Source organism: Sceloporus occidentalis, unplaced genomic scaffold, assembly GCF_023333645.1.
Source record: "Sceloporus occidentalis isolate IW3139 unplaced genomic scaffold, rSceOcc1.0.p SCAF_69, whole genome shotgun sequence".
Taxonomy (NCBI): Eukaryota; Metazoa; Chordata; class Lepidosauria; order Squamata; family Phrynosomatidae; genus Sceloporus; species Sceloporus occidentalis.
The window spans coordinates 2,786,363-2,799,841 of NW_028317049.1; the positions used below are offsets into that span (position 1 = coordinate 2,786,363).

The following is a 13,479-nucleotide window of genomic DNA, read 5'->3' on the forward strand; positions in this document are numbered from 1 at the left end:
CCTAGAGATTCCTAGAGAGAACATACTAATACAATCCATGAATAATCAAGTCCGCAAAAGTCAAAACTGCAAATGTGGAGGGATGACTGTATATGTATATTTATATGTATGTGTGTGTACCCTTCCCCAGTCATGGATTCCTATCTTTTTCTTGCAGGGCGTGGAGCTTTCAGGCTTGTCAGCAGCCATCAGCCACTTCCTCAACTGTTTCCTTAGCTCTTTCCCCAATCCTGTTGCCCACCTTCCTGCTGATGAGTTGGTCTCCAAGAAAAAAAATAAGCGGAGGAAGAACCGGAACCTGAGCTCCTCTGACAACACTGCCTGGGCCACCATGAGCCCTCAGGAGCTGTGGAAGAACATTTGTTCGGAAGCCAAGAGTTATTTCGACTTCAGCCTTCAGTGGTGAGTCTAAACATTCATGATTGTCAGGTTAGGTCAAACTTGCATTGGTATTATTAGCTCAGTGAGGATTCGGACAGCCATATATGGCTTTGGTTTACTGAAACAGGTGGGTCCTGCTTTTCAGATTGTTGTTGTTGTTGCTATCACCATCCATCATCCTTGCTTTTTTCATGATGGAGCTCAGGGTAACATTGGCCTGATACAGACAGGCCAAAAAAAAGCTACTTCAGGTCACTTTGGAGGTATGCTGTGATTTATTATTATTATTATTATTATTATTATTATTATTATTATTAACCTTTATTTATAAAGCTCTGTAAATTTACACAGCGCTGTACATACAATATTTTTAATTGGACGGTTCCCTGCCCTCAGGCTTACAATCTAAAAAGACACGACACAAAAGGAGAAGGGAAAGGTGGTGGGGAAGGGGCCTCTCTAGTAGGATAATACATATAAAATACATAGCAATACAGGAAATGATTCAGTAAAACAGACAACAAAAGAACAATAAAAAGCAAGTGACAATTATGCAATGCCTGGGAACGCTTCTCTGAACAGGATGGTCTTCAGCTCCATTTTGAAGCTGGTTAAAGAAGAGATGGCTCTTGCTTGTGGGGGAAGAAGGTTCCAGGAGTGAGGGGCAGCGAGTGAAAGGGGGCGAATCCGGGATGGGGCAGAGGAAATCCTAGGCTGGGACAGCAGACCTTGACTACCAGAATGGAGGGCCCTAGTGGGAAGGTGAGGAGAAATAAGGTCTGATAAGTAAGGAGGGGCCAGCCCATGGAGGGCTTTAAACGTCGACAGCAGGAGCTTGTACTGAATACGGAAAGGGAGTGGGAGCCAGTGAAGGGATGCCAACGCAGGGGAGATGTGGTCAGAGCGGTGGGCGGATGTGATAATGCATGCAGCTGAATACTGGACAGAGATTAAAGGACGGAGGTGAGAAAGAGGAAGCCCAGCCAGGAGGACGTTACAGTAATCCAGTCGGGAGATCACTAGGGCATGGACCAGGATCTTGGCAGTAGAGGTGGAGAGATATAGTCAGATTTTGGTAATATTGTATAAAAAGAATCTACAAACCTTGGCTGTGGTCTGGATCTGAGGGATACACGACAGAGAGGAATCAAAGATGAAACCAAGACTGTGGGCTTGCTGAACTGGTTGAATAGAAATGTTGTCCTCAGAGACAGAAAAGGAGTATTGAAGGGTGGGCTTAGGAGGAAAGACAAGAAGCTCTGTCTTGGACATGTTGAGCTTCAAACGCCGATGGCGCATCCACTGCGAAACAGCTGTGAGACAAGACGAGACTTGCTGTTCAAGCCTTGGAGAAAGGTCAGGGGCGGAAAGATACAACTGGGTGTCATCGGCATACAGATGGTAGGGAAAACCAAAAGAGCTGATGAGTTTACCTAAGGACAGTGTGTAGAGAGAAAACAGAAGGGGACCCAGAACAGAGCCCTGGGGAACTCCAACAGATAAGGGAACAGGAGATGAAGTCTGACTACCTGCAACCACTGCAAAAGATCTGTCTGACAAATAAGATCTAAACCAGTCAAGAACAGAGTCTGAGAACCCAAGGTCAGAGAGTATGTCAACTAGGAGACAGTGATCAACGGTGTCAAAGGCTGCAGACAGATCCAGAAGGATGAGAACAGAGTAAAGGCCATTAGCCTTGGCCAGTAAAAGGTCATTCGAGATCTTAGTGAGAGCTGTCTCTGTGGAATGCCTTGGGCGGAAACCAGACTGAAAGGGATCGAGGATGGAGTTGGTTTCAAGAAACTCAAGACAGCGAGAATAAACAACCCGTTCCAAAACTATAGAAAGAAAGGGAAGAAGAGAAATCAGACGATAGCTAGACAGAGAGAGGAGGGGTCAAGAGAAGGTTTTTTCAGAATTGGGGAAATGAGAGCATGTTTGAAGTCTGACGGGAAGGAGCCTGTAGAGAGAGAGAGATTGAAGATATGGAGAAGCGAGGGCAGAAAAGAGGGAGCTATGGAAATAAGAAGACGAGTAGGAATTGGATCAAGAGGACAGGTAGCAGGTTTGCAAGAGTTCAGAAGTGTAGATAGTTCATCCAAAGAAGCAGGAGGAAACACAGAAATTTTTTTAGGGGAGGGCAAAAGAAGATTATGAGCAGAAGAAGAATCAGGAGGGACTATCTCAGAGCGAATAGTGGTAATCTTTGAGACGAAATAATTAGCAAAGTCATTAGGAGAGAATGATGAAGAGACAGGAGGAGAGGGAGGTTTAAGCAAAGAGTTGAAGATAGAGAACAAACGCTGCGGGCGCCTCTCATTGGCGGAGATCAATGATTTGTAATAAGTTTGTTTAGCCATAGACAGGGCACGTGAGAAGGAAGGAAGAACAAATTTGTAATGAATAAAATCAGCCCACTGTTTGGACTTTCTCCAAAGACGTTCGACTGCTCTAGAGCAGGACCGGAGAAACTTGATGATGGGGATAAGCCAGGGCTGAGGCCTAGTCTTAGAGGAAGAAGTGCATACAGAGACAGGGGCAAAATGGTCAAGAGTTGAGGAAAGAGTGGAGTTAAATAAAGACATTGCTGAGTCAGCAGAATCCCCAAGATTTAGGGAAGAGAGAGAAGAATCCAGGATCTGACCAAGATGGTTAGAGTTAACAGATTGAAGATCACGAAAATAGTGTTGAACAGTGTGACGAGGAAGTGGAGTATGAGTAAGAGCAAAGGAGATTAAATGATGGTCAGATAGTGAAAAGTCAAGCGCCAGGTAGTCAGAAATGGCACAGTTTGCAGCGAGAACCAGGTCAAGACAGTGACCAAGAGAATGGGTTGAGGAGTTGGAATGTGGTTGGAGGCCAAAAGAAGCTAGGAGAGAGTTGAAGCGAGACATTGTAGGGTTGTTGGAATCGTCAACGTGGATATTAAAGTCACCTAGGATCAAAGAGCATCTTAAGAGGCCAGAAGCTGCGCCAAAGCCATGCTCTAGTCCTAAGAACTGGTGTGTGGCTTTGGCACAGGTTCTGGCCTCTTAGGACGCATGCATCATTTAAACAGCATACCTCCAAAGTGACTCGAAACAGCTTTATTTTGGCCTGTCTGTATGGGCCCATAGATTGGTTATATGAAGAATGGGGAAGTGGTTTCCTGTCCAAACACCAGGAGAGCTATGCCAGCTTAATCACTGCAGTTTGGAAAGCAGGGTTAGAGTGCCAGCTAGGACACACTCTTGCCATTTCTTAAGGTACCTCCATTGTTTCCTGGTCGACTTCCAAGCTTAATTTAAGGTGCCATTTATGCCAGTTCTTAAATCCCTACATCACTTAGGGTAGGGAATTGTGCAGTCCTACAGATGTTGTTGCACTGCAACCCCTAGTAGGCTTAGCTAACATAGCCAATGGTGAGGAATTCTGGGAGTTGCAGTTGAGCAACATTTGGAGGACCACACAGTTCCTGTCCTTGTCTTTAAGACTGCCCCATCCCCACAAACCAGCACAGATTGAAAGTCCTTAGAGTATTTTGAGGGTTCCCACCTTCCAAAGATAAAGCATAAAGGCTTTTTCAGTGATGGCTCCCAACCCTGGAAACCTCCTTCAACCCCAGGGAGGGTCATCTTCCAGACCAGTTTCATACATGCTTCTCTCTCAGTGTTGTACTTACAGTGAATAACAAGCAATGGACAAAAGTCTGCCCCAAATGTCCTTTACCTAGATGACAGATTAAATATCCAGCTTTTTCTGACTTTGACTCTAGAACAACATACTGTCAACTGTGTGTTTGCACTTGCATTATGTGATTCCTCAAACAGTTGTTTTTGTGGTGCCTTTGGGAAATCATTCATGTGGATACTGATGTTTTCACTGTTTGTTCGTAATGAGTTTCAAAAAGTTACCTTTTGGGACTATTATTCCCAGAATCCATGAGCCAGGATGGCCACATGCTGGTTAAGAGCTACAAAAAATACTTTTCCAAACTCTGGCATTTGTTCTTGAATTCCTAATCCTGCTTGTGAGCACTGCTAAAATTTCATAAAGTCATCCGGAGAATTTATCCTTGCTTCATCTCCTTCTTTTTTATTTTCAAGCGAGAGTGTTGACCAAGCAGTGGAGGTATACAACTTACAGAAGATCACGCTCCTCCGCGAGATCTCCCTCAAAACAGGAATCCAGGTGCGGACGACATATCTAAACTTTCCAGGCACTTTCATTTCCAAGTCCAAACTAGGCAATCATTGAAAATGATCTTATGCCACTTCTGGTATTTTCTACTTTGTCTCATCTCTTCAGTTTCTGGTACAAACTTATTTGTCATTTGCTTATTGGATCATCTTCATCTGGAGATGCTAGGAACTTTCTACATCTTTTTCCTTGAAGTAGACCAGATACAAGAACCCCAGGACTCCCATGGGCTGTTTCATCTCCTCAAAATGTAACTAAAAGTGGCTGGAATTCATATTTAAAATGAATGTTGGGCTCAGATAATTTGTAGGATTCACACCTTTTAGAGAAGAATTGGACCTCCTACAGGTGTGGTTTTCCCATTTTGGAGAAACGAAGTCCCAGAACTTGGGGAACTGCTTTTGGGAGTTGCATGTGGTTTGCACATCCCATCATGCACACCCTGTACATGTACGGCTTTACCCACAATGCAGGTGTGTTGCACATGCCTACAAAGACGTGGAATCACGGAAAGAAGAATCAACATTAGAGGTTGAAAAGTTGAATAGAGTTTGGGGCATCAAAAGCTTATTGCCATCTGTATGATATTCATGTGACCTCTGAGTGCTTTAGGAAGCTCCAGACCTTTGGACTCAGTGGGCATTGGCACTGTATTGGGAAAGTTTGCAAGCAAACATGGAAAAATAGATAAAATAGTCCCATGTTATACTCTCTGGAGTGTTGGTTTGGATCCAATATAGTAAACTGTTGTTCCTCACCTTTCCACCAGCTTCTCTTGGGATGTGTAAAACATATTGAAAGAATAGAAGTGTAAGAATAGAACTGTGGCATTACAACAGAGCAAACCAAAATACAATGAAAACTAACAGGGCGCGAGACAACACAATTAAATAGGAACCGTATCCCATCAAATGGAGTCTAGTCTGGAACCTAATGAAAAGTGGAATGGATGACTCAGAAACATTTGAGGGAAGAAATTCTATAATAGCTATTTACAGGTTTTATTTTGTTTGGTTTATTTAAGGGGAGCCAGGTGCACAGGGTCTGTGCATCTTGCTTTATAGAAGCGTCATGCTTCCTGGAGTGTGGTTGTTCTTGTTTTGTTAGTTGTTTAATTAATTGGGGGTTGGGTTTTTGGGGGTGCATATGACTTGTAGGTCCATTGGCTTAAATTCTTGAAATCTCTCCAAATATTTATGTGTAGTGGAACTTAAAAAACAGTCTAATGGGAGTTGTGCTGGTAGCTCCAATGTCATTGAAGAAGAGAATTTGCAGGTATTTAGTCCAGGCACTAAACCCCATCCCCAAAATAAGATCAACAGTATGGATAGCTCTTTCAAAGTTTGGACTAAAGTCCGGAGCAGATGTATTGCCCCACTGACATGAGGGTCAAGCGTTGCTACTGCTTGATGGGAGTGGAGACTTGAGACCAGAAGGGAGACAACCTGAAAGACATTGCTGGCTGAGGCTGAGGCTGGATTAAGATTTAAAAAGGGAGCTTTCTTGCTCATTGCTCATCTTTTTCATCCAGGATACAACATTTTCAAACTGGTGCCATAGTGTCAATAGTCCCTTGCTTCTTATTTTTAAGAAGTGCATGTCTCATTCCCTACTGGACATTGGGTCATGTTGGGTAGCACTGTTGTTGTTGTTTTCCAATTTGCTTTGAATTCACCCAACAGAAGAGGTCCTTGTGAAAAAACAAAGTGCAGGACACCATTTGAATGTTCTCATGATACCTTGGGATGCCAACAGCATTCTGGAAAAATTAAAAAATGGGATTAATTCAGAACGCTGCTGTTGCCTGCTGCTGCTTCCTCCATCAGGATTTACTGTAACTGAAGTTTAACTGGAGTGGTTCTTTCCAGCCTTTCATTTACAGTACTAGACAATTTAGTGTTCAGCTTCCAGAATCCCTGTTGTCCATACAAGCTGGGGCTTCTGAGAAAGACCTGCTTCGAGATACAAATTAATATAACACATAAAAATAAATAAATCCAAAACATATGTAGAGTACATAAGTTGAGAACCACCAGTATCCCACAAGACTGCAATCCCTTCAGAGCTTTCCCATAGCTTTCCTACCCTTTTAGGAAAAGTACAGAAAGTCTCTTATGCGTGTGTGTGTGTGTGTGTGTTTCAGATCCTGCTGAAAGAGTATAACTTCGATAGCCGACACAAGCCAACCTTCACAGAGGAAGACATCCTCAACATCTTCCCGGTCGTGAAACACGTCAACCCCAAAGCCTCGGATGCATTCCACTTTTTCCAGAGTGGGCAGGCAAAAGTTCAGCAAGGTAAGACACTGGCTGTCAAGAAAATAAAAACCTTGCGGTGGGGTGTGTGTGTGCAAGCAATGCTGCATATACAGTGGGCCCTTGGTATCTGCTGCGGTTTGGTTGTAGGTATTCATGGATCCCAAAATCCGTGAATGCTCAAGTCCCGTTAAATACAATGGTGTAGTAAAATGCCATTCCTTATATGAAATAGCAAAATCAAGGTTTGGTTTTTGGAACTGATACACACACACACACAGTATATATATTTAATATTTTCAAGCTGTGGATGGTTGAAACCATGGATAAAGAATCCGTGGATACGGCGGACCAACTGTATAATTCTGATATCATGCACAAACGGTGAGGGTTTGTTTTCCTTTTGTACATCTCAGGTTTCCTGAAGGAGGGCTGCGAGCTGATCAGTGAGGCCTTAAACCTCTTCAACAACGTCTACGGTGCGATGCACGTGGAAATTTGTGCCTGCCTCCGGCTGTTGGCTCGCCTGAATTACATCATGGGAGACTATTCAGAGGTATGGGGCACTGAGTATCCCTCTCTTCCTACTCTGCATGATATCAGAACCTTGGTGGATTGGACCAAAGCGCTGGCTGATCCAGCATCGTCACTAACTGTGGTTTTCAGATCTACTTGAGAACTCAAATAGTATTGAAGAGACATGTGGTAGGGAATACTGGGAATTGTAGCTCTCTGATAGAGAAGGTTAAATATCTCACAGAACTACAGTTTCCAGGATTCCCTAGCACTGAGCAAGGGCAGTTAAAGCGGTCTCAAACTGGATTATTTCTGCAGTGTGTTTTGGATCATGGATAAAGGATCTTTGGAACAGGCTTTCTCTGGGAAAGAAACTCAGTGGATTGCTTTTGCATGAATAAATTCAGTAACCTGTCAAAAGCTACAGCTTCTTCCACTTTTAAGCCTTTTCCCTACCAATCTTAAGAACGCTTACTCCGAAAGGAAAGGAAAAGAAAAAACAATGGGCCATTTGCTAAAAGTTCTAATTAGTCATAACAGGAAATTACTTTATATTTTTACATGTATTCCTAATAACAAAAGCAAACCAGTGGATGATGCTTTGACAAGGGTGAGAACAGCAGCAGCCATTACAAAAAGAAATCATCTGTTAATGGCCAGTTCTGTCTAATACCTGCCTGGAAAGTCTTCCATCTTGGGTTTGGTCACCTGACATGCAGCCACTTGAACTTTTCTTTCTTCTTTTCTAGGCCTTAAGTAATCAACAGAAAGCGGTGCTAATGAGTGAGAGAGTCCTTGGCATAGAGCATCCCAACACAATCCAAGAATATGTAAGTAATATTGGGATGTGGGCGCAAGACATGCAGTTTGAAGGTAGAGATATGGTGGCTTCTAACAGAATCATAGAATCATAGGGCTGGAAAGAGCTACAAGTTCCCTCTAGTCCCATGGTTCCCAGCTTTTGGTGCTCTAGATGTTTTGGACTTCAACTCCCATATGTCCTGACTGTTAGTCAAGTTGGCTGGGATCTGAAGTCCAAAATAAATGGAGGACCAAAGGTTGGGAACCACTGCAGTCTAGTCAAACCCCTGCCATGCAAGAAGACACAACACTCCTGAAAGATACCCACCCAACCTTCTTGTAGAAAGACCTCCAAAGAAGGAGCTTGCACAATAATAATAATAATAATAATAATGAGTTTTATTTATAAACCGCTATTCCGTGTTGATCATAGTGGTGTACAGGTAAAAATTGCAATATCAAATACAAAATACAGGATAAAAATTGCAATACATAAATAAAACTTCAATAAAAACATTTCAAAATACAGATTAAAACCCTACATCAAATCCAGGCCAGCTAAATGTGCTCGATAATGCTGTACATATAGGGGGGAGTCATATATCATCAAGGAGCATCAGGGAAGGCTTGCCGAAACAGAAAGGTCTTAAGTCTCTTTCAACCCTCGGAGGCAGTCCCATTCCACTGTCAAACAGCTCTTACAGCCAAGAGGCTCTTCCTAATGTTTAGATGGAATCTCTTTTCTTATAATCCACTGGTTCGTGTTCTAGTTTCTGGAACAGCAGAAAACATGTTTGCTCCCTCTTCCACATGATTAATATTTAAAGATGGCTATCCTATCACCTATCAGTTGTCTCTTCTCCAACTGAAATATACCCATCTCTCTAAGCCCTTCCTCATAAGGCTTAGTTTCCAGTCCTTTCACCATTTTGGTTGCCCTCCTTTGTTCTTGCTCCAGTTTTTCAGTATCCCTCTTGAACTATGGTGCCCAAAACTGGACACAGCATTTCAAGTAAGGTCTGGCCAAAGCAGTGGTCTCCCATCCCAAGTACTAACCAGGGTTGACCCTGCTTAGCCTCCAAGAGCAGGTAGGATCTGGTTGCCATTAGATGTTGTCTCTCTTTCCATTCTAGATGCACCTTGCTTTGTACTGCTTCGCAAATAGCCAGCTGTCCACAGCGCTCAACCTACTGTACCGCGCACGCTACCTCATGCTGTTGGTGTTTGGTGAAGATCACCCAGAAATGGCTCTCCTAGATGTAAGTAGATCCCTCAGGAGACAGCAATCCACAGCACATCCACTTGGCTCTGTGCAGCTTCAGTGGGTTTGACCCACTGGACCATAGTTGTTTTTTTGTTGTGGAATGCAACAAGGTGAGAGCTTCTGCCTTTGTTTTGTGGGTAGAAGGTTTTCTAGCTCTCATGGTTTATTGTGAAAAAGAATGAAGACAACATGCTGTAGAGTAGACTGGGAATATCATGGCCCTCCAGATGCTTTTTTGGGTCTGCATTCCTCTCCAGGGGCTCTGCTAGTTGGGGCTGCTAGAACCTGCATTGCAAGGAGAGCTATAGGTTTTTGTGATTTCCATCCCTGTTGTAAATTTGGTTTTAAAAATTGGAGGAGGGAAGCTTGGTTGGGGGAACTCCTGGAAAAGCTTAGAGGACACAAAAATGGCCTGGGTGGAATTCACTCTTACCATTTGATATTTGTTTTTAAATTGTTGCATTGTATACCCTACCTGTCTTTGAAGGAAATCAAAGATATAGCCGTGTTAATCTGTAGAATCAATACGTAGATTGCCTTCCCTTGTGGCTGAGAGGGTGTGACTTGCCCAGGTTCACCCAGTGGAATTCACGGCCAAGGCAGGAATCTAACCCTGATCTCCAGAGTCATAGTCCAACGCTCAAACCACTACGCCACACTGGCTCTCACCATATCCCAATCTACCTCCTGGCTGCCCTGGCATAGACCATTGCTTACTCAGTGTAGTAGTCCACAGACCAGTGCTCATCCACCTGTCTGTTATTCAAATACAGTAATGGTGTGGCAAAAAACACATGACACATGGAGAGAGGAATAGCTGCTCTCCCATATCACATAGCTGGAGAAGACAATACTGGTACAGACTATACTGTGCTAGATGGACCCATTGCTTCCTGCATCCCTTGACTTTAGATTTGACTCGCATTTCATCCATTCCTTTCACCTAATTTTATTTAGATTGTGGTGGTTTGTTTTATTACTAGTTCTTGTGGAACGAGTAATAGAATAAACTGACATGTTGAACTTCATTTCCTTTTCCTTCCCTCTCAAATTACTAACAAATGATGGACTCAGATCAATGGGCTCTATTATTATTATTAACCTTTATTTAGAAAGTGCTGTAAATTTACACAGCGCTGTACATACAATCTTTTTAAGTAGACGGTTCCCTGCCCTCAGGCTTACAATCTAAAAAGACACGACACAAAAGGAGAAGGGAGTGGTGGTGGGGAAGGGGATGAGGGCCAGCAGTCTTCTCTACCTCCGAGGCCTGGACCAAGGCAGATGGACTGGAGGGAGGGCTTGGCTTCTTAATGGATGGTGGGCTTCCCAACCTTCAGTAGCCTGTATGTGGCCAGAACCACACTTAAGTTTGTCTGCTGCCCTGTCTAACTGGCATGTACCTTTCTCTCTAGAACAACATTGGCCTGGTCCTCCATGGAGTTATGGAGTATGACCTCTCCCTGCGGTTTCTGGAGAATGCACTAGTGATCAACTCTAAGTACCACGGCGCCAAGTCCCTGAAAGTTGCACTGAGGTGAGTCAGTTCTCTCCTTCAGTTGACGGTTCACAGCTAAAAGTGCACCTTTTCATACATAGAGAACACGTCATCTCTTCTCTTACAGCCGAGGTGGTACCATCCTGGAGAGACTGCACCATGTGCATTTTTGAGCATGGGAACTAGAGCAATGGCATACCTCTCTGTCCTTAAGACTAATGGCTGACATGCAGGTTCTGGAGGTCTCATCCAAACCACTTCCATGCTTACTCTCCCCACCACTCTGGGGTCTCCATCCATATTTTTTGCCAAATCCAGAAGCAACCAGATGGTCATTGCTGAGTTTTTTAAGGGGACAAAAAGTCTATTTCTGGCCCCAGAACAGTTCAGCTTGTAAGACCATAGTTCAACTAACTTCGTCCCCTGCTCCTCATGCGCATCTGTATACATCTTTCCACCACATATAGAAATGTTTCACCATCTTCCATTTCTATCTTTCCTGCAGCCACCACTTGGTAGCCCGAGTGTATGAGAGCAAAGCTGAATTCCGGTCCGCTCTGCAGCACGAGAAGGAAGGCTACACGATCTATAAAAATCAGGTTTGTTTTGCCTTACCTTGGGTTGCGTCTCGAGCATCTGCCTCTCTCTTCATTCATTTCAGTTATTTTTATGTAATAAAGTTTGAAATGTGCAGTGTTAGAAACCTCCTCATCCACCAAGCATTGTCTTCCTTTTGAGAGACCACATTTCATAGAAAGTTCACAAGCAGTGCAGTATATAGAAAAAGTTGGATTTTCAAGGAAGGTAGGAAATGCTCAGTGTGGGATGGAGCCCAGAGATGTGGGCAATGAAGGTGGGATGGAAAAGGGCCTGTACAGACAGGCCAAAATAAAGCTGCTTCAGGTCACTTTGGAGGTATGCTGTTTAAATGACACATGCATCTTAAGAGGCCAGATGCTGTGCCAAAGCCATGCTCCAATCCTTAGGAGTAGAGCATGGCTTTGGCACAGCTTCCGGCCTCTTAGGACGCATGCAGCATTTAAACAGCATACCTCCAAAGTGCCCCGAAGCAGCTTTATTTTGGCCTGCCTGTATGGGCTCTTAAATCTGCTTAAATGTAGTATTTTTATAGCTGCAAACAGTTTGCAGATGTCTTCATAGTTTACGAACCCTGCCCCACTCCTTCATAAACTGGATGATGTGAACTGTTTTTGTCTTGTGTTTTAAATTACGCCAATTCCCTTTCAAAGGGAGGCATATGTTGACATTTCAAAAGCCATAGTGGGGGAAAGTTTGCTATTGGACTAACTCACAGATAAGAGAAGATGGCTATTAAAGTCATGAAGGCTATATAAAACCTCTGTGTTTAGAGGCACTATGAGTTGTGGGTACCGTTTCCCTTCTCAAAAGCATGCACTTGGTGGATCTGTTTGGTCTGATCTAACAGAGTCCCCATCCGTTCTCTGTGACTCACAACCTGCATTTTGTGGCTAGCTTGGTGAACATCATGAGAAGACCAAAGAAAGCTCCGAGTACTTGAAATACCTGACTCAGCAGGCTGTGGCCCTCCAACGCACAATGAACGAGATCTACAAGAACGGATCCAACGCCAACATTATGCCCCTGAAAGTGAGTTACTGCATGCTCACCCCCTCTAGGACCTGGCACTAACATCTGATGGCATTATTATTATTATTATTATTATTATTATTATTAATATCTTACCTGCCTCTCCTGATGGATCGGGGCAGGGAACAACAACAAATCAACAATTAACCACATCACTTGAAACGCTTAAAACATGTATCAGCTTAAAGGGAAAAGTGAGACAGACACATTTTAAAACAAAGACATAGCCGTGTTAGTCTGTAGAATCAGTACGTAGAGAGATCTTTAGGCACCTTTGAGAGTAACTGAAAGAAATTGGTAGCATGAGCTTTCGTAGACTTCAGTCTGAAGTCTATGAAAGCTCATGCTGCCAATTTCTTTCTTTCAGTTAGTCTCAAAGGCGCTACAAGATCTCTCTATGTACACATTTTAAAACAGTCTACATTTAAGATTCAGCATCTTATCTGGATATGCCTGCTGGTAAAGACCAGTCTTCCATACTTGCTGTTTTAACCACCTCTTGCCACATTGGTGGTGCTTGTACTTCAGGGGTTGGCACCATTTGGGCATCTCCAGACCTCTCCCCGAAGCCTTTGCCCTCATTAGCAACTGGATGTGATCTTTTGGGCAGGTGGGTGTCATTGCTGGTCATTTCAAAAAAATGATTTTAGGGTGTTTTGGAATGGGATGGGATCTGAAACAGCATTTAGGATAAAATGATGCCCCCTAGAAGCATCTTGCATCTGAAAAGAGGGGATTATGACTATAGATTTTTATGGGGTTTTCAGGATATGTGGCCATTTTCTAGAAGAGCTTCTTCCTGACGTCAGGCTATGGCCACATAGCCTGAAAACCCCACAAAAAACTATGGATGCCGGCCATGAAAGCCTTTGACTACACATTGGGATTATGACTGTTTGGTTCTTTTTGATGGGGTTGTTGTGGAGCTTTTTTAGGATGCACAACCCCAGGACTTC

The 13,479-nt window shown here is 43.5% G+C and overlaps 1 protein-coding gene across 2 annotated transcripts in view; it reads left to right on the forward strand.

Moving 5' to 3' along the window:
* Positions 1 to 13,479, forward strand: part of LOC149286402 (clustered mitochondria protein homolog) — an 82,415-nt gene that overhangs the window by 65,755 nt on the left and 3,181 nt on the right. For both annotated transcript variants that reach the window (XM_089494035.1, XM_089494034.1), the window contains exons 16-24: positions 158 to 402; positions 4,467 to 4,551; positions 6,704 to 6,857; positions 7,232 to 7,371; positions 8,081 to 8,161; positions 9,266 to 9,391; positions 10,812 to 10,933; positions 11,400 to 11,493; positions 12,389 to 12,523. In XM_089494035.1, coding sequence (XP_089350161.1) covers positions 158 to 402; positions 4,467 to 4,551; positions 6,704 to 6,857; positions 7,232 to 7,371; positions 8,081 to 8,161; positions 9,266 to 9,391; positions 10,812 to 10,933; positions 11,400 to 11,493; positions 12,389 to 12,523 — 1,182 coding nt within the window. The remainder of the gene's footprint in view (positions 1 to 157; positions 403 to 4,466; positions 4,552 to 6,703; positions 6,858 to 7,231; positions 7,372 to 8,080; positions 8,162 to 9,265; positions 9,392 to 10,811; positions 10,934 to 11,399; positions 11,494 to 12,388; positions 12,524 to 13,479) is intronic.